This window comes from Aulonocara sp. 'chitande type north' Nkhata Bay, linkage group LG3 (assembly GCF_057382095.1).
Source record: "Aulonocara sp. 'chitande type north' Nkhata Bay isolate Kocher_YH1m ecotype deep benthic linkage group LG3, A_spYH_male_GT1.1, whole genome shotgun sequence".
Lineage (NCBI taxonomy): Eukaryota > Metazoa > Chordata > Actinopteri > Cichliformes > Cichlidae > Aulonocara > Aulonocara sp. 'chitande type north' Nkhata Bay.
The window spans coordinates 15,316,596-15,336,576 of NC_141346.1; the positions used below are offsets into that span (position 1 = coordinate 15,316,596).

Here is a 19,981-nt window from a genome sequence, read left to right on the forward strand (position 1 = left end):
ATATAGAAATAGTATGATTAAGCATAAATACTACATTTAGCAGAAATACTATATTAAGCACAAATCTTATAAAAAGCAGAAATACTATATTAAGCACCAATCCTATAAAAAGCAGAAATAGTATGATTAAGCACAAATCCTATAAAAAGCAGAAACACACACACACACACACACACACACACACACACACAGGGAGAGTGAAGTAAGTTTCTAGGTCAGCCTGGGAGCTGCTGAATTTGAATCCACCAATCAGAGAGGCTGTGTACTTTTTCCCGCCAAAACAGGTGCATCTGTATTGAGTGCCAGGACTGCCATAATGAATTAATTAAATACACCATTAAATAATTAATTAAATGTGTCATTAATTAATTAAAATTGGAATTAATTAATTAAATAAATAGTTATGACACATGTAATTAATTAATTATTGACACATTTAATTAATTATTTATATATTTCACATTTTAATTAATTATTGACACATTTAATTAATTAATTATTGTCACATTTAATTAATTAATTATTTACATATTTCACAATTTAATTAATTATTGACACATTTAATTAATTATTTAATGATATATTTATTTATTTCGTTTTGGCAGTCCTGGCGCCTGGCTCTCATCCTGAATTCATTGTATCTGTCAGCCTCACCCATCACGGCAAGGAGGCGGGGTTAACACATATCGAGTCAAAAACTATTGCTTTGGTCTGGAGTGGCTCCTTGCAAAACATGGCTACCGTCATGGGGGATTGTCGTGAAATCGCTCTTGAGTTGGTAAGAGATATTTTAGACCTAGCAGATAATGTTGAAGCAGGAATTGCTCAGCCGGAGCATGTGACAAATAAAACTGAGGAATTTATTGAAATTATTGGACTTATTTCCGCACTCTCCAACCAAGACATTGATGGTAGAGTGACTGCAAACTTACATGAAGTACTCCAGCAAAGCATCGCGGAACAGCGGCAAACTCACGGAACGGGACGCCCCGCTTTTGATATACCGATTGACGTTTTAGAGCATCATGTTCTCTGTGGATTGACAGCGAGTGAAATTGCGACGAGGTTCGGAGTGTCTGAAAGGACAATCAGGAGGCGTATGGAACAGAACGGCTTAAGGTATGTACTCACTGAGAGCTGAAAAACTGTCTAAATTCTGTAATGAAATTATCAGCGTTGCTCCTTTACCAGGTTCAACAATGAAGTTTAACATCCATGCATCCATGAAAACAGAATATATGAAATTTAACGGATTTAGAAGTTAGCAGGAAGTTAGCTCGCTATTTTCCATCTAAGTATAATATAGCATGTTCATACCAAGAGTTTTCTAAATCAAATTAAGATGTACAGCTCTGCTATTACTTCCAACATAAATGAAGACAGGAAAGTAAACGTTTTGTGGGGTTAATGAAGTTGGGCTAGCTGGTATATAATGATGTGCTATGTGATCGCTAGCTACACAGCACAGACACAGTGAAGCTGTAGGACGCTAACTTTTCTCGATGTTTATGGCCAAAATGCAATCGCACTGCAGGATTGTAAATCAGGGGTCTCGAACTCCATGCCTCGAAGGCCGGTGTCCTGCAGGTTTTAGATCTCACCCTGGGTCAACACACCTGAATCAAATAATTAGGTCATTACCAGGCCTCTGAAGAACTTCAAGACATGTTGAGGAGGTAATTTAGCCATTTAAATCAGCTGTGTTGGATCAAGGACACATCTAAAACCTGCATGACATCGGCCCTCAAGGCCCGGACTTCGAGACCCCTGCTGTAAATGGACAAAACTTCAGTCAGGAGAACAATCGAGATAATCCACCCAGTCATCAATATAGGTTAGTCATTAATATACTGCTGCATGGTCTGGGCTGCAGTTACACCCATGTTTTAAAAACTGAGTTTTAAAATCAACAGTGGTAATGAAACCCTAGAGAGGCCGACAGTGTTCACTGACTGTTTTTAGGGGCTTGTTGAGATTAGGTAGACCAAGATGCAAAGCATTAAAACGTGTTAAAAGCACAACAGCCTTAAAAAACACAGATCAGTTTGAGCGTGGAAGCATGATTCATCACGTCATCACTTAAAGACCTGATTGTCGACCAGTCTAAGATAATCTTTCGTAAACTCCAACATTACTCTGTGTTTTTCATCTGTGTAGAAAGACAGACCTCTATTCATCTGTTACTGATGATGAGTTGGATCGTATTGTAAGTGAAGTCCACAGAAGCCATCCAAACACTGGCTACAAGCTAATGCATGGATTTCTGAATGCAAGAGGTGTGCGTGTCCCTGGTGAGTATAACAAGCCTGTTATTGAAATTCATGAATAAGTGATCTGTTAGTGAGCCAAGCTAAAGTTAAGCTCATGATTGTGTATTTATCCTTTCCTAAGCACCATGATTTGTTATGCATTTTATTATACTGACACTCTTTCCTCAAAACTGACCATGACAGTATCACTAATTGATGAATATTTGAATTTCTACTGGTAGATATTTTTACAATATTGGTCAGGTGGTTAATATAGGTATTTCTAATGAAGTGGCCAGTAAAATTTGTGGTTATTTTTGCCCACCTCTCAGTCTCAAGACTGCGGGAGTCTTTACGCAGAGTCGATGCAGAAGGAGTGAACATCAGACGTCTACGGCTGCATGTATTAAGACGACGGCAGTATTCTGTTCCAGGTCCAAACTCCTTATGGCACATCGACGGCAACCATAAGCTAATAAGGTATCAGTGGTATTGACATCGGAATCCTTAACCATATTATAGAAATTTTAACTAATTGTTCTAAAAAAAAGTTTGATTTTTTTTTTTTGTGTGTTTTACATATTGTCTCACAGATGGAGATTTGTTGTCCATGGTGGCACGGATGGATTCAGTCGACTAATTGTCTACTTGACAGTGGCTGGCAACAACAGAGCTAGAACAGTCTTGGAGAGCTTTATTGCTGCTGTTGAGCAGTACGGACTGCCATCAAGGGTTCGGTCTGATAAAGGTGGGGAGAATGCCGATGTAGCTGAATTCATGATCAGGAGCAGAGGCACCAACAGGAACTCTCACATCACAGGCCGAAGTGTCCACAATCAGCGGTAAATAACATTTTTTTGTTTCTGTGTTATAGACTCTACCAGTTTAATGCTTTATGAAAATTACATTACTTAAAAATTTTCAATTTGATTTTAATCACAGAATAGAGAGGATGTGGAGAGATGTCTACGAGCATGCCCTAGACCTTTTCTATCAGATGTTCACTTCACTGGAACATCAGGGAACACTTAATCCAGACAGTGAAATCCATCTGTACGCCTTGCACCGAGTTTTCCATCCACACATCCAGAGCAACCTAGACTCTTTCCGAGATGCATGGAACAGTCATGGTCTTAGAACTGAAAGGAATCAGTCACCACAGCAACTATGGATAAGATACAGAGACCAAGGCCCCGTGGAGGACCCTTCAGAGGTTCGAGAACAACCGCCTTTTAACAAAGTTATTAAAACTATCTGACCATAATTTTAAAAAAAAACCCTGCTACATACTGTTTAGTTTTTGACTAGGGGAGAAAAACCATGTGCTAAAAGGTGATAGTCAGCGATTCAAACATAAGCTCTCCAACATTTTCTGAGCTAAGATTTCTTTGTCGCATGTACATTTTTCTAGCCTATGCACAATTGTACTGTTTTATCGTATTTGATTGTTAACATATTATTTAAATACTTACCAAAATGCGGACCAAAAAAAAAAAGTCCCAAATGTGTTGTGCAATGACCTAAAGCATTAAAGTAGTTGTAACTACAACACTAAATATTATTCCATGTTCAGGTTTCTGAGGACTACGGGATTGACTGGAACGGGCCTCACACTAACCATGGAGGCGTTACATCAGTACCTGACATTCAGCTGAGCCGTGAGCTATCAGATGAAGAGCTTGCTACTTTGCCAGTTTCAGGAGTTTCATTGACAGATGCAATCGGATCTTACTTGGAGACCGTCCGAATTCTGTCAAGAACCATAGGAGACTGATATACAACACAAGCTTTTTATTTAGCATGCTAAAACAAACAGACATGCAATGTAAAACAATTTGCTTCCCTCACATAATCTTACAAGTTCCTTTCTTTTAAGTTTTTCCCATCATGATATTTGTCACATAACTTTTTGTTTAACAAAATTATAATTTTTTTTATTGTAATTGTGTGGAAAAAAAACATAAAGAAAAAAAAGAAAAACATGACAGCTTGGGATGCAGAACTGTAAAATTGAATGTAAAATTGCTTTTTTGAAAAATGTGAACCACTAAACATGTGTTTCATTCACCTTTGGTTGCTTTCTTTTCTAACTTTGGCAAATTTTTAGCCTGAAAAATCTTAAACCAGTCCAAAACCTGTGTGTGCACTATTTATTGCAGAAATAAGTGCTTCCTCGAAGTCTTGGTATGTCTGGAAACGAGCTGGCAGCTTGAGCGTTTCAAAACAAGTAGACGCTGTCGGAAAGATGCCACCAGAGATCTCCACATTGAGTTCAGGAGGAAGCATCTCCCAGCCAACCCAGAATTTCATCAGTTGGGCCAGTCTACTTGATGAAGCTAGAAAGTCAGAAATGGAGTTAAGGAAACATTTAGTTAATTGTTCATCATGCTGCAGAGAATATACAGTGAAATTATGAATTTCATACATTATAACTTTCAATGCTTATTATCAAGCATTTGCAATATGAGCAATAGCTTTATTTAAAAAAAATAAAAAGGTGCCTATACCGGTTTCGATGAAGATCCTTAGAAATCCAGTGATGCGGCACATGGACTCAACATCAAATTCCTCATCTTCATCACTATCCTGAGCTGGCCATGTGATTTTGTCTATTACCATCTGATAGAACATGGAAGAGGACAACTTAGTCTACAGTACTGGTGAAAAGAATATATATTTTAACTTTTTTATTAATAGCAAACAACAATTTCAGTATATTATATCATGGAAGGTTCGCCAAATACATTTATAAATAAGGTCTCATAAATCCCCAACCCCAGGGCCACGGAACGGTCGGTGAGTCATTAGGTACAGGGCTGTGAGAGTTGATGCTCAGCTGTGAAATTTATGGTTTTCAGGGTTTTTATCGTTAACTCTGTTTCCTTGGGTCTTTACCCGTGTGCTATTAATACATCTTTTTGTTAGCGGTACTGGTTTTATTTTGTTGGATTAATCCACTACAGATTTAAGGCTGGTCTCTAAAAAAAAAAAAAAAATGTCGGACATAAACCATTCCATGGTGCAAAAAAGGTTGGGGACCGCTCTTATCAGTGATGAGAAAGAACAGGTTTACCTGTGGAGTGAACTGCATTTCTCCCATTCGTGGGAAAAGAAGTGGGACAACATCTGGCCTACTCGTTAGCAGGGGCCATACCATGACATCCTTGATTCCCTTTCTCAGCTGTTTGAGTTGGCGCATGGTTCTCCCAATAACCTTCCAGGCAGAGAGACACAAGCCATAGTATAAGAATAAATGTCATCCTGAATTCTATACAAGTTGGCACGGTAGAGGAAATTTTCATGAAGACACACTGACGTGCTTTGCCATATCTATTTACACTGTAGTAGACTGTATACACCAAAGACAAATATAATAAATTTGCACAGTTTACAGTAATATATTCTTCAATTCACACACACATCTTTTATGGGGGCTTTGTTATTTTCCCAACATCAAACCACATTCTGCAGTAAAAATAAATAAATAAAAAAAATTGCTAAGGAAAACCTTTTTCATTAACTACAATGTGTTTCTTTAATGCCTATTTAAGTGCAAAACGTGGTAATGCAGACTTGAGATAACTGTTCTGCTGAAGGCATAACTGATGGGTGAGTGGGCAGATTCCCTTTATACATCAAGTATTAATTTGGAATGTGTTTATTTTAAGAAGGGAATTTTAAAAACACAAACATACAGTAAATTTTTTACCTGCTGTCAGTATACTACAGACTGAAGATATTTTGTAAAGGGATTTCTGTGTTTGAAGTTTCATCTTGTGTTCGCGCATTTGTGGAATTACGGTGTGAGTGCCAACACTTCCAGCTATGAAGGAAAAGGTCTGATTTTGGTTATGAAAAACTATGTGCATGATTTAAGAAAAAAAAGAATTTTAACTTGACTGGGAGAATGGTAAATTTTAGTGCTTAAAAAAATTATTTACAAAAGTAATTTCGGCATTAATAAAATGGGTGAAAAAAGGGAAACATGACCATTGCCTGCCAGTGTTGAATAAAAAGCTACTCTATTTTAATCTGTCTGTTTATTAATTTCAACAACTACAACAATGTCTTTGATACTTAAACCAGCAAGAACCTACCGCATGCACTAGAAGTTTGTTATGCAGCCATCTCCTATTTGTTTTATTTACTGCTGGGAGATCCCAAGACAGGGAAAGATCAGAGACTGTGTCTTGCTGTTCCTGAGTAAGTTCTTCGAGTTCAAGCTAAAATTGAGATTAAACAAGTTATTATGGTAGTCCACACACTGATTGTAATCCAAGTATTTTTTTAATTTTACATACCATTTGTATGATACTCCGGATATGCAGATCAGGACAGTCTTCTATAACAATTGTTGCCAATTCCGGGTCACCATTGAACAGCACGTGAATTATTGCAGGACTTAATCCTGTGACACGGGGACCATCGTGCAAAAAGGTGTGGGCCAACATCCTTCCTGCAACCCGGAAGAGGCTGCTCTCGATAAGTACCTCTGATGTTGCTGGGACAAGATGGTCCGGTTCACCCTCAAATAGCAGTGTTCGACCCATTCCTCCTACAAGTACCAAGAAAGCAGGGTTTTCTTTATTTTATTTTTTTAAATTTGCCAGTGCTTTATGTGAAACTGTATTTTAAAAATTATCTCAAGCTTTAAAGCAAGGAGAGTAAGGTAATTATAATAATATATAACAATATTATCCTTTTGTTAATTTCTAAAAAAAAAAAAAACAGACACAAACACCACATAAGAGTAAAATACATTTAAAAGTGATGAAATACCGTGTATAGGAATTTCTTTTACTTATGTATTAATCACATTATTTTATCGTATAATGCCTTGGTGCCACTGGATTTTAACAAGTCTCACACTCATACAGCAAGACAAATGGTGGGGGTCTAGTAAGGACGTTAGGGAAGCAGACAACATGTGTGTGAATGTGTGTGTGCATGGGTGAATGACTGAATGTAGTGTAAAGCGCTTTGGGGTCCTATGGACTAGAAAAGCGCTATACAAATGCAGGCCATTTACCATTTACAACTCCACAGGAAGAGTCCTTTGTCTCTTCGAGGACTCTGGGAGGTAGCAAGGGAGTGTGAACCTTAAGGTGTGAAACAGCTGTGTACTGCCTTTTGTTCCTGGAGAAGGTATTTAACTGAGAGCCACGCTAGGCTCAGGGAGACTCTGCTGACCATCTGTCCCGCGGACATGCAGGCTCCACCAAGCTTGATTGTATGTTCTTTGTGTGTTTTGATTAAAGAATGTTAGCTAACGCTCACCGCTCGTCTGCAGGCTTTATTTAATGGAGAACTTACACAACAAAAGCATATGAAAATAGTGGTACACTTACCAAGATCCACTCTGAATCCAAACTGGAGTTTGGATATTATTGTTGTCACAAAGTACCGCATCACCCCTTGTCCAACAGCAGCATCACCTGAAATAAAATACAGATGATTACACTGTACAAAAAAAAATGTCTCAGTATTATTGCCAAATATATTTAATTAAAAACATTGCGTTTTAATTAAAGAGAAAGCAATATTATTTTTGTTTGAATCCTAGAATCCTGACCCTGCCAGAATTAAAAAAAAAAGAAAAAAAAAAAGAGGAGTATTGTACAATACACATTTATATTACTAGTGGTCAGGTATATTATTTAGGACCACTGGGCCCATTCACAACAAACTAAATTTATTTAAGTTCAATTCAGTTTTTCACTGTAACAGGGCTACTTCTGTGTGATAGAGTAAAAACACTATAACTGTCATTGTAGTTAGCATGATTGGCCAACGGAGCTCATCGTATGATGCATTTCAGCCACATGAAATCAGTAAGCCACTAAGACAACTCCATTAAAAGACATTTAACTACTTAAATTTATTTAACACAATAGATTTATATTACTAACCATCAAGGGTACAATGAAGTGGACATGCCCATTCTTGTTGCTGTTTATAGAATGAGAGAAGTGCCCGGTCTCTGTCCTCCTCAGAGTCCCTCACATCCATCCTCAGCTGAAGTGGTGTCCCAGATGCATGTTCCCGAAGTAGATTTTCTCTGAAAACTTTGGCAGCTTGAGCTGGATCTTTAATCACCACCCAATCTAGACCGCAAAAATAAATGAAACAATTACACATAGAAAAAACCGTCTTAACATGTTACATGCAGATATGCATTCCTTTACAGTCAAAGATGTAGAACACCTGAAAAATGTCATTCAGTGCAGCACATAAAGGAAAATGGCCTAGTACCTACATAGTGTTTTACCACGAAGACTAAAAGGCCTTTATACTACAGTCGCATTGACCCAATCAATCTTCTAATACATATTACCAGAAATATTCTAAATATTCCATTTCTGCACAGAATGAGGTTTGATTCCTGGTTTCAGTTACCCTAGCATCACTTTCAGGGTTTCAAAACAACATTAAGAACCCAAGAAAGTATTTTAACATTAATAGTCATGAATTACATTATTGATTACATGCAGTAATACTTATTTTAAAGTAATTTTATTAAAGGTAATATTTTATTTATGAATGAATGTGAGTTGTTTGCAAACTTATAGCAGCTCTATGTGTTTACACAGACCATTGTCATGTTCTTTGTGAACAAACTCCTCAGTACCAGTTACTACTGGTACTACTGCACTTTGAGCAGAGGTTTCTGATGTTTCAGGCCTAACTGGCACACTTTCACTGACTGTGGCTGGCTCTCTATCATTTTCTTCAACATGGCCTCCCTCTCGTTCTCTATGTGATTCCTGCGTGGAGGTCCTTGAAGTTAACAAAATTGACATTGTCATACTCTCTCATTTTCCTAATGTAAAATGAATATGTTGTACACATATGTCTTTGTTAGTACATACCCAGCACAGCTTTCTCTGTGCATTTTTATTTCAGTAAAGGAAAATTCCTTCTGACAAGTGATACAGGAGATGAGTGGACCAGAGGCATGACCTGAGCTCTCCTAAAAGATAGAAAACATCCATTTATAAATGTAAATTCCACAATGCTATTTATTTATATTATTAAGTGTGAAATGAGGACAATATAGATTTATGTACACAATCAAAGTGCAAGTCCTTTTGAAGTGGACGGATGTAGATTGTAGCCTGCCCAATCATTGCAGATGGGTCTTTCAGATACCCAATGGTATATCCAGTGCTGGGACATTGAAGCAATGCAAGATTTCGACTACGAGTAGATCCTGTAATTTTTAGAAACTCAAATCCTCCCCCTTCTTGGAGCTTTGGAAACACTTCCATCAGTTTAGTTCTTACAGTCTCGGGATCATTGTCATTCCCTGTATTTAAAAGAATAAACAGATAATCTCCATTCAATCAAACACCCACATATTTGAAAACAAGCCAGTACTATCTAATAGCCACAAAATAACAATCACACGGTTGAAATTTAAGTCCAATTTAAATTAAATTGACAAAATATTTATCACATTCACGGTAAAAATTATAAAAACAAAAAACAAACAAAAAACCTACAGTGAACCACAATCTAAACTGGGCTCTGGTAAATTTCTACTATCAGACTTACCTGAAAATGTCACTTTTTGCTCTCCAAGTCCTGCAGCATGGAGGTCTGCTTTAAGCTGAATGTTTGGAACTTTGTTAGCCTTGTGATCAGCCAAGCAACAGAACGTATGTGTGTAGCTTCTTCTAGGTACTAGGCTCTGTGCTGACCGTCTTATCATATTTCTTCTACTCCCACCATTATACGGAGCAAAGAGCCTTGCTAGCTCGGCTGCAACACAAAGAAAATATCCCAGCGGAACAGACCACCAGTCAGCTACAACACTCTGAACTTTCAGCTTAGCATCATTTTAAACGTCACTAACGCTACACATCAGCACCAGGCATGGTGCTGCAAAATAAGGGCGTTTTACTGACTATCTAGTTTCATGCCCCATCCACACACAACGAAAGTGAGTCACACACAAAGCATAATTAGCTAACTACCACACATAAACCTAGGTGCACAACCCCCGCCCACTGAAATTTAGATGCTCATATGAATTGCTAAGATTTAACTGTGTGCTAAGTCATCAATTAGTATAACACGTGGCTGACATTACTTACTTTGGACAGGTGTGTGTAATGGTGCCGCAGGTATCTGCTGTGTCGGAGCTGACGGAGTTGGGGAATTTGTCCTCAGAGCTTCTTCAATTAAATTTGCTGCTTCTCTCAGCAGCTCCGGACAGCTTTTTGACATTTCTCGTACACGTCGTGCAATGTATCAATTGAGGTACACAACTATTGTCAAGTGTCTTGATTTTTATGGCGGCAACTTCTTGATTCCAACTGCATAGCGCATCCAAGCAAAGTTAAAAATGAATATCACCACCTAAAGGATCGGAGTGACATTTACTGGGAGTACATCAATCTATTATCAGGGATCGATCTGTGTGGACTTGCTTTACAGTTTAACCAATCAGATGTCAGACAAGCTACAGGGAAAGCGTTAACCCCGCCTCCTTGCCGTGATGGGTGAGGCTGACAGATACAATGAATTCAGGATGAGAGCCAGGCGCCAGGACTGCCAAAACGAAATAAATAAATATATCATTAAATAATTAATTAAATGTGTCAATAATTAATTAAATGTGTCAATAATTAATTAAATGTGTCAATAATTAATTAAATTGTGAAATATGTAAATAATTAATTAAATGTGTCAATAATTAATTAATTAAATGTGTCAATAATTAATTAAAATGTGAAATACATAAATAATTAATTAAATGTGTCAATAATTAGTTAATTACATGTGTCATAACTAGTTATTTAATTAATTAATTCCAATTTTAATTAATTATTGACACATTTAATTAATTATTTAATGGTGTATTTAATTAATTCATTATGGCAGTCCTGGCACTCCATACATCTGTTTACACACGCAGCACAGAGACATAGACCTGCTTCTTTCAGTTTATTTCTCATAGTGAGGATTCCCCTCAAACAAATGACCATAATTTCCTAACCGTAGGGGCTAGAGCGGTCATTCTTACACCGTTTTGTTCAGAAGAGATGGGGGAATCTGACAATTTATCATTAAAATATGAATTATTAAAGATATTTGACTTGTAATGCACCATAACTGAGTAGAGCGAAGCAAAAACGTCCTTGACTTGCCCTCAAACAACGCTTTGTAACTCTAAATCTATTTGGAGTATCGATATCATTCTTTCACCGTAAGAGACAGCAGGCTTTGGTGAACAGTCATGGAAAGTTTCACGTCTCTGTGGAAATCCAACAAAAAGCTATGACGAGAGAAAAAAGTGGTTCATTTCCAGAGTTTGAAATCTGAAGAAATCTGAGCGAAGGACGAATTTCCTACCCTCAAACAAGTCCAACTCATTTCAGAACGGTAATAGGTGAGAAATAAATTCTTGAATTGTGAGCGTCAGGAGTGTCTGAAGATATACCGGGACAAGCCTCATGTCTTAACTTTGCTTCGTTAAGGAGATATGACGATTCGAATATGCCTCTCATTACAGAAATGCAGCGGTGATTTTGAAAAAGCTCTCCATTGACTTTATATGGAGAGTTTTGAGACCTTGTGTTGGTCTGAGGAGATTTGCCAAAATTCTATAAATCCCACAACGATGATAGTGACATGTTCTGAAAGCCAGCAAAAATACCTACGTTTTGATGTATAATTTGTGGAAGTTGAGTGAAAATTGAGCAAGTAGCAAACAGTTGTTTGGACATGAAGTGAAGACTGCAAAAGCTTCAGTGTCACACTGGAAGCCAAGAGCATAGCAACCATAACAACGCATGTATTTTGTGAAAAATCACAATTTTGCAACTCAAAACTTTAAGAGGCATAAAAGTAAAACGGTAAAAGATTTGAAAAAGTTGATTTATACCTGAATAGCCCAATAATTTGAGAACATTTTAAAGTTTAAATGGTTGTTCTAGGCAAAAGTATGAGGAAGTAGTTAAGTTTCAAAAACAAGCAAATTTTAGCAGAATTGCGGAAGTTTCCCCATTCATTTCAATGGGACAAATTAAAGGAAAAAAGTGGAATATTTTAAAAAGTATAATAGTTAAAAATACCAAAAGTCATAGCAGGAAAGGGAAAAAATAGCTGAATAGTTTAAAGTTTGAACGGTGAAAATAGCACAAAAATTGTGGAAGTAGTTAAACGGCGAAAAGTGTACGGAAGTCCTAAGAATAATAAAGAACTAGAAAAATTTGCATTTCCTGCGAAAATGCAGTGTGGATGCTTTAAAGCTGAAGCTGTATGCAAAAAGTAGCTGAAAAAGCTGAAAAGTTGCAGAAATTGTAAAAACTTTGCAGAAGCAAAGGAACTTTGCTAAAATGGAATAACTTAGCAGAACTGCAATATCTTAGAGGAAACATAATACTTGGCAGAAATACAATAGCAGAGCAGAACTTAGCAGAAATATTGTAACTTACCAGAAACATGATAACTTCTCAAAAATACAAGAATTTAGGAGAAATAGTATAAGATAACAGAAAGAATATATTTAGCCAAAAATACTTAAACATTACAGAAATTGATGATTTAGAAAAATAGTACAACATAGCAGAAATATTGTGATTTACCAGAGACACTGTGATGAACTATGAATATTGTAATTTTGAATTAATACTATGCTTTAGCACAAATATTATAATTTGACAGAAATACTATCATTTGGCAGAAATACTATGTTTCAGCACAAATATTATAAAAACCAGAAATACTATAATTTAGCAGAAATACTATATTAAGCACAAATCCTATAAAAAGCAGAAATGGTATGATTAAGCATAAATACTACATTTAGTAGAAATACTATGTTTTAGCACAAATACTATAAAAAGCAGAAATACTATAATTTAGCAGAAATACTATATTAAGCAGAAATCCTATTAAAAGCAGAAATAGTATGATTTAGCACAATAGTAATAAGTTAAACAGAAAAATTGGAAAAGCAAAATGGACAGCTGAAAAAAATGCTGAACATGCTGAGGGTCCCTCAAATATACTTGTTAAATGAAAAAAAATCAGCAAAAAAAAAATATAACAGCCACACAATCACAAATATGTACACATAAGGAAACACATGCACAGAGAGACACACACACACAAGATCCAATTCAGTCACCCAGTCTAAATATATTGAATTTGAATCTTAGAATGAGATCATCCCATTAAAGAAGCATTATCTGTCTGTCTCTCTGTCTCTCTCTCTCTGTCACACACACACACACACACACACACACACACACACACACACACACACACACACACACACACACACACACACACACACACACGGGGAGAGAGAAGTAAGTTTCTAGGTCAGCCTGGGAGCTGCTGAATTTAAATCCACCAATCAGAGAGGCTGTGTACTTTTTCCCGCCAAAACAGGTGCTTCTGTTTACACACGCAGCACAGAGACACACAGGATTTTTGCAGTCTATTTCTCATAGTGACGACTCCCCTCAAACAAATGACCATAATTTCCTAACCGTAGGGGCTAGAAGGGTCATTCTTACACCGTTTTGTTCAGAAGAGATGGGGGAATCTTCAAGTGTTGACAATTTATCATTAAAATATGAATTTTTAGAGATATATGACATGGATGACTTGTTGACTTAGAAGCCACGAATTCCCCAATATGCAAATTTGAATGCCTGAGGCCACATATATGATTGGCTGGCTGGGAAGCCGTGCAGGCCCTGATTTGTGGATTTGAATTCCTCAGCCCTCAGATATGATTGGCTGGCTTAGAAGCCATGAAGGCCCCAATATGCAAATTTGAATGCCTCAGGACACATATATGATTGGCTGGGAAACCGTGCAGGCCCTGATTTGAAAATTTGAATGTCTAAGTCCTCACAGAGGATTGGCTGCCTGGGGACCTAGCAGAAATATATAGAAATACTATGATTAAGCATAAATACTACATTTAGTAGAAATACTATGTTTTAGCACAAATACTATAAAAAGCAGAAATACTATAATTTAGCAGAAATACTATATTAAGCACAAATCCTATAAAAAGCAGAAATACTATATTAAGCACAAATTCTATAAAAAGCAGAAATACTATATTAAGCACAAATTCTATAAAAAGCAGAAATAGTATGATTAAGCATAAATACTACATTTAGTAGAAATACTATGTTTTAGCACAAATAGTATAAAAGGCAGAAATATTATAATTTAGCACAAATAGTATAAAAAGCAGAAATATTATAATTTAGCACAAATAGTATAAAAAGCAGAAATACTACATTTAGTAGAAATACTATGTTTTAGCACAAATAGTATAATAAAGCAGAAATACTATAATTTAGCAGAAATACTGTATTTAGCACAAGTACCGAAAAGTACCAGAAATACTATGATTTAGCAGAATAGCAATAACTTACAAAATTACAAATATGGAGGCATATTGAAACAGAAATGCAGAGAGGGACACACAAACACAGGCTCTAATCCAGTCAATCAGTCTAACTATATTCAATTTAAATCCTACAATGACATGCTGCCAAATAAGGGTAGGGTTCTCTCTCTCCCACTAAACAAACACACACACACACACACACACACACACACACACACACACACACAGGGAGAGAGGACTAAGTTTCTAGGTCAGCCTGGGAGCTGCTGAATTTGAGTCCACCAATCAGAGAGGCTGTTTACATTTTCCCGCCAAAAGAGGTGCATCTTTTTACACACGCAGCAGAGAGAGGCACAGGATTATTGCAGTCTATTTCTCATAGTGACGACTCCCCTCAAACAAATGACCATAATTTCCTAACCGTAGGGGCTAGAAGGGTCATTCTTACACCGTTTTGTTCAGAAGACATGGGGGAATCTTCCAGTGTTTACAATTTATCATTAAAATATGAATTATTAAAGATATTTGACTTCTAATGCACCATAACTGAGTAGAGCGAAGCAAAAACTGCCTTGACTTGCCCTCAAACAACGCTTTGTAACTTGAAATCTGTTTGGAGTATCAATATCATTCTTTCACCGTAAGAGACAGCAGGCTTTGGTGAACAATCATGGAAATTTTCAGGTCTCTGTGGAAATCCAACAAAAAGTTATGACGAGAGAAAAAAGTGGTTCATTTCCAGACTTTGAAATCTGAAGAAATCTGAGCGAAGGACGAATTTCCTACCCTCAAACAAGTCCAACTCATTTCAGAACGGTAATACGTGAGAAAGAAATTCTTGAATTGTGAGCGTCAGGGGTGTCTGAAGATATTCGGGGACAAGCCTCATGTCTTAAAGTCGCTTCGTTAAGGAGATATGACGATTCGAATATGCCTCTCATTACAGAAATCCAGCGATGATTTTGAACAAGCTCTCCATTGACTTTATATGGAGAGTTTTGAGACCTTGTGTTGGTCTGAGGAGATTTGCCAAAATTCTATAAATCCCACAACAATGATAGTGACATTTTCTGAAAGCCAGCAAAAATACCTACGTTTTGATGTATAATTTGTGGAAGTTGAGTGAAAATTGAGCAAGTAGCAAGAAGTTGTTCGGACATGAAGTGAAAATTGCAAAACCTTCAGTGACACACTGGAAGCCAAGAGCATAGCAACCATAACAACGCATGTATTTTGTGAAAAATCATAATTTTGCAACTCAAAACTTTAAGGGGCATAAAAGTAAAACGGTAAAAGATTTGAAAAAGCTGATTTATACCTGAATAGCCCAATAATTTGAGAACATTTTAAAGTTTGAATGGTTGTTCTAGGTGAAAATATGAGGAAGTAGTTAAGTTTCAAAAACAAGCAAATTTTAGCAGAATTGCTGAAGTTTCCCATTCATTTCAATGGGACAAATTAAAGGAAAAAAGTGGAATATTTTAAAAAGTATAATAGTTAAAAATACCAAAAGATATAGCAGGAATTAGCAAAAATAGCTGAATAGTTTAAAGTTTGAACGGTGAAAATAGCACAAAAATTGTGGAAGTAGTTAAACGGCGAAAAGTGTACGGAAGTCCTAAGAATAATAATAACTAGAAAAAATTGCATTTCCTGCGAAAATGCTGTGTGGATGCCTTACGCTGAAGATTTCTGCTGAAAAAAGCAGAAAAAGTTGAAAAAACAAAAAACATTGCCCTGAGCGAGATTCGAACCTGGCCTTTCTGATCTATAGGCGGCGTCTCACCTTACTGGACCAAACTGATTCTTACAAAGAAGAGGTGGAGAGACTGACAATTCTGGTGAAATTAGCAGAAGCTGCTTAGTATTGTGCTAATAAGAGGTGAAAAGGCTAAACATTTAGCAGAAAAGAGGTGAATCAGAAGAAGTTCTGCTGAAAAGAGGTAAAGAAGCAAAAAGATGAGTTGAAAAGAGGTGTAGAAGTGCTTGCTGAAGATGGCTGTATGTGTAATGACACACTGGAGAGTGTCAAGAAAGCAGAGCGCATGCAAGCAGGGAACATGTGTAGCAACTGTCACAGGTAGGATTCGAAACTCTGCCCCCGGGTCTCACGGCAGCTGCCCTACCCTCTGAGCCAAATGAGTTCTGGTCTCAAGCAAATACATGATGAGAGAGAAAATGTGCACTGTGGAGCAGAAGCTCAAATTAGCAGAAAAGAGGTGAAGAGGAAGAACTTTGTTGTGAAATGAGGTAAAGAAACTGAAATTTGTGCTTAAAACAAGTGAAAAAGCTGAACTCTGAAATCCTGCTAAAACAGTAGTAGAGGCTGATATTTTTCAGCTACTCACTGAGCCAAACTGGTTCTCACGTAACTGAAAAAAGGTGGAAAAGCTTAAAATTCTAATGAAAACAGCAGAAGAGGCTAAGTGCACTGTGGAGCAGGAGCTCTAATTAGCAGAAAAGAGGTGAAGAGGAATAATTTCTGCTGAAAAGAGGTAAAGAAGCAAAAAGCCGAGTTGAAAAGAAGTGTAGAAGCAGAAGTGCTTGCTGAAGATGGCTGTATGTGTAATGACACACTGGAGAGTGTCAAGAAAGCAGAGCGCATGCAAGCAGTGAACATGTGTAGCAGCTGTCACAGGTAGGATTCGAACCTCTGCCACCGGGTCTCACGACAGATGCCCTACCCTCTGAGCCAAATGAGTTCTGGTCACAAGCAAAGATATGATGAGAGGGAAAATGTGCACTGTGGAGCAGCAGCTCAAATTAGCAGAAAAGAGGTGAAGAGGAAGAACTTTGTTGTGAAATGAGGTAAAGAAACTGAAATTTGTGCTTAAAACAAGTGAAAAAGCTGAACTCTGAAATCCTGCTAAAACAGCAGAAGAGGCTGATATTTTTCAGCTACTCATTGAGCCAAACTGGTTCTCACGTAACTGAAAAAAGGTGGAAAAGCTTAAAATTCTAATGAAAACAGCAGAAGAGGCTGAGTGCACTGTGGAACAGAAGCTCAAATTAGCAGAAAAGAGGTGAAAACAGCAGAAGAGGGTGAGATTTGTGCTGATAAGAGGTGAAACTGCGGAACCAATCAGAGGTACTGCTTCTGTCTGCTTCATCAGGCTGTGTACTTGTATGTATTTCTGCCATAGACTGTTAACCAGAATCTGAGGTCCATATTAGAAAAGCTGCTAAAATCATTAAACTTTGCAGAATTGTAATAAATTATCAATATGAATTACCGGTCTGTGATAGTGTATAAATTTGTAGTTAAAAAAAAAACATGTGGGCCAAGGTGGAATCGAACCCACGACCTCTGGTCTGAAGAGCGGTGTCATTACCAATCGCGCCACCTCTAAGGGGGCGGGCACTTTGAAAAAAAGGGTGATGAGGAGTCAGAATTAGATCGCGGTGAGACGCGAAAAACGCCGTTTTTTGGAGTTACAAAACGTCGTGTAACTCAAAAACTAGGTGGGATAGAAGCATAATTCTTGCACTGGGTGAATCAGCGGACTTTGGTGTACTTTGACTGCGATTTACATAGCTCTTTGTATCTCCGTCGCGGAGATATGACGAGAGAAGAAACGGCTTCATTTTCGGAATTTGAAAAATGAGAGGAGGACAGATTTCCACCCCTCAAACAAGTCTAACTCATCTCAGAACGGTAATAGGTGAGAAAATAATTCTTGAATTGTGAGTGTCAGGAGTGTCTGAAGATATACAGGGACAAGCCTCATGTCTTAACTTTGCTTCGTTAAGGAGATATGACGATTTGAAAATGCCTTCAGTTTCAGTATTTCAGCTCTGAGTTTCACAACCTCCCCATAGACTTTGAATGGGGAGTTTTTAGACCATGTGTCACTTCGAGGCAAATTGTGAAAAAAACGTAACTCTCACAATAATTATAGTGACACTGTCTTAAAGCCAGCAAAAATACCTACGTTTTGATGTATAATTTGTGGAAGTTGAGTGGAAATTGAGCGAGTAGCAAGGAGTTGTTCAGACATGAAGAGAAAATTCAGAACGGACGAGTGTGCAGTGGGAGTTAATTGCATAGCAACCATAGCAACACATGTATTTTCTGAAAAATCACAAAGTTGTAACTGAAAACTTAAAGAGTCATTACATGAAAACGGTAACAGATATGAAAAAGCTGAATCACACAGGAATAGCCCAATCATCTGAGAACGTTTTAAAGTTTGAATGGAGTTTCTAGGTGAAAGTATGAGGAAGTAGTTAAGTTTCAAAGACAAGCAAGTTTTAGCAGAATTGTAGAAGTTTCCCATTCATTTCAATGGGACAAATTAAAGGAAAAAAGTGTAATATTTTAAAAAGTATAATAGTAATAAGTACCAAAAGATATAGCAGTCGAAAGCAGAAATAGCAGAACAGTTTAGAGTTTGAATGGTAAAAATCGGCTGAAAACTGAGGGAGTAGTTAAGCGGCAAAGAAACGGAGCAACTAGAATAATAAAGGATAAAGAATAAAGAGAAACAGGATCTCAATAGTGTGGATGCCTACGGCATCCACCCAACTAGAAAAATTTGCATTTCCTGCGAAAATGCAGTGTGGATGCTTAAAGCTGAAGCTGTATGCAAAAACTAGCTGAAAAAGCTGAAAAGTTGCAGAAATTGTAAAAACTTTGCAGAAGCAAAAGAAGTTTGCTAAAATGGAATAACTTAGCAGAACTGCAATATCTTAGAGGAAACATAATACTTGGCAGAAATACAATAGCATAGCAGAATTTAGCAGAAATATTGTAACTTACCAGAAACATGATAACTTCTCAAAAATACAAGAATTTAGGAGAAATAGTATAAGATAACAGAAAGAATATATTTAGCCAAAAATACTTAAACATTACAGAAACACTATGATTTAGAAAAATAGTACAACAGAGCAGAAATATTGTGATTTACCAGAGACACTGTGATGAACTATGAATATTGTAATTTTAAATTAAGACTATGTTTTAGCACAAATATTATAATTTGGCAGGAATACTATAATTTAGCAGAAATACTATATTAAGCACAAATCCTATAAAAAGCAGAAATGGTATGATTAAGCATAAATACTACATTTAGTAGAAATACTTTGTTTTAGCACAAATCCTATAAAAAGCAGAAATACTGTACTATGATTTAGTAGAAAAACTATAATTAATCAGAAATACTAAATTTAGCAGAAATACTATATTAAGCACAAATCCTATAAAAAGCAGAAATACTGTACTATGATTTAGTAGAAAAACTATAATTAATCAGAAATACTAAATTTAGCAGAAATACTATATTAAGCACAAATCCTATAAAAAGCAGAAATACTGTACTATGATTTAGTAGAAAAACTATAA

General features: G+C 36.8%; 2 protein-coding genes across 2 annotated transcripts; one reads left to right on the top strand and one right to left on the bottom strand.

The window, feature by feature from the left end:
- The first annotated feature begins 730 nt into the window (after window positions 1–730).
- Window positions 731–4,023, top strand: LOC147334143 (uncharacterized). The gene is made up of 6 exons (XM_086287319.1): window positions 731–1,119; window positions 2,158–2,291; window positions 2,582–2,729; window positions 2,843–3,091; window positions 3,192–3,462; window positions 3,823–4,023. Exons 1-6 carry the CDS (start codon window positions 734–736, stop codon window positions 4,021–4,023), a joined length of 1,389 nt encoding a protein of 462 aa, XP_086143445.1. The 5' UTR covers window positions 731–733.
- A 344-nt stretch (window positions 4,024–4,367) lies between these two features.
- Window positions 4,368–10,478, bottom strand: LOC147334144 (uncharacterized). Its single transcript, XM_086287320.1, has 12 exons — window positions 10,346–10,478; window positions 9,804–10,010; window positions 9,317–9,555; window positions 9,119–9,219; window positions 8,842–9,026; window positions 8,159–8,353; window positions 7,598–7,684; window positions 6,551–6,804; window positions 6,347–6,472; window positions 5,323–5,463; window positions 4,757–4,868; window positions 4,368–4,585 (listed from the first exon to the last, which is right to left on the bottom strand). Exons 1-12 carry the CDS (start codon window positions 10,476–10,478, stop codon window positions 4,368–4,370), a joined length of 1,998 nt encoding a protein of 665 aa, XP_086143446.1.
- Window positions 10,479–19,981: the final 9,503 nt, after the last annotated feature.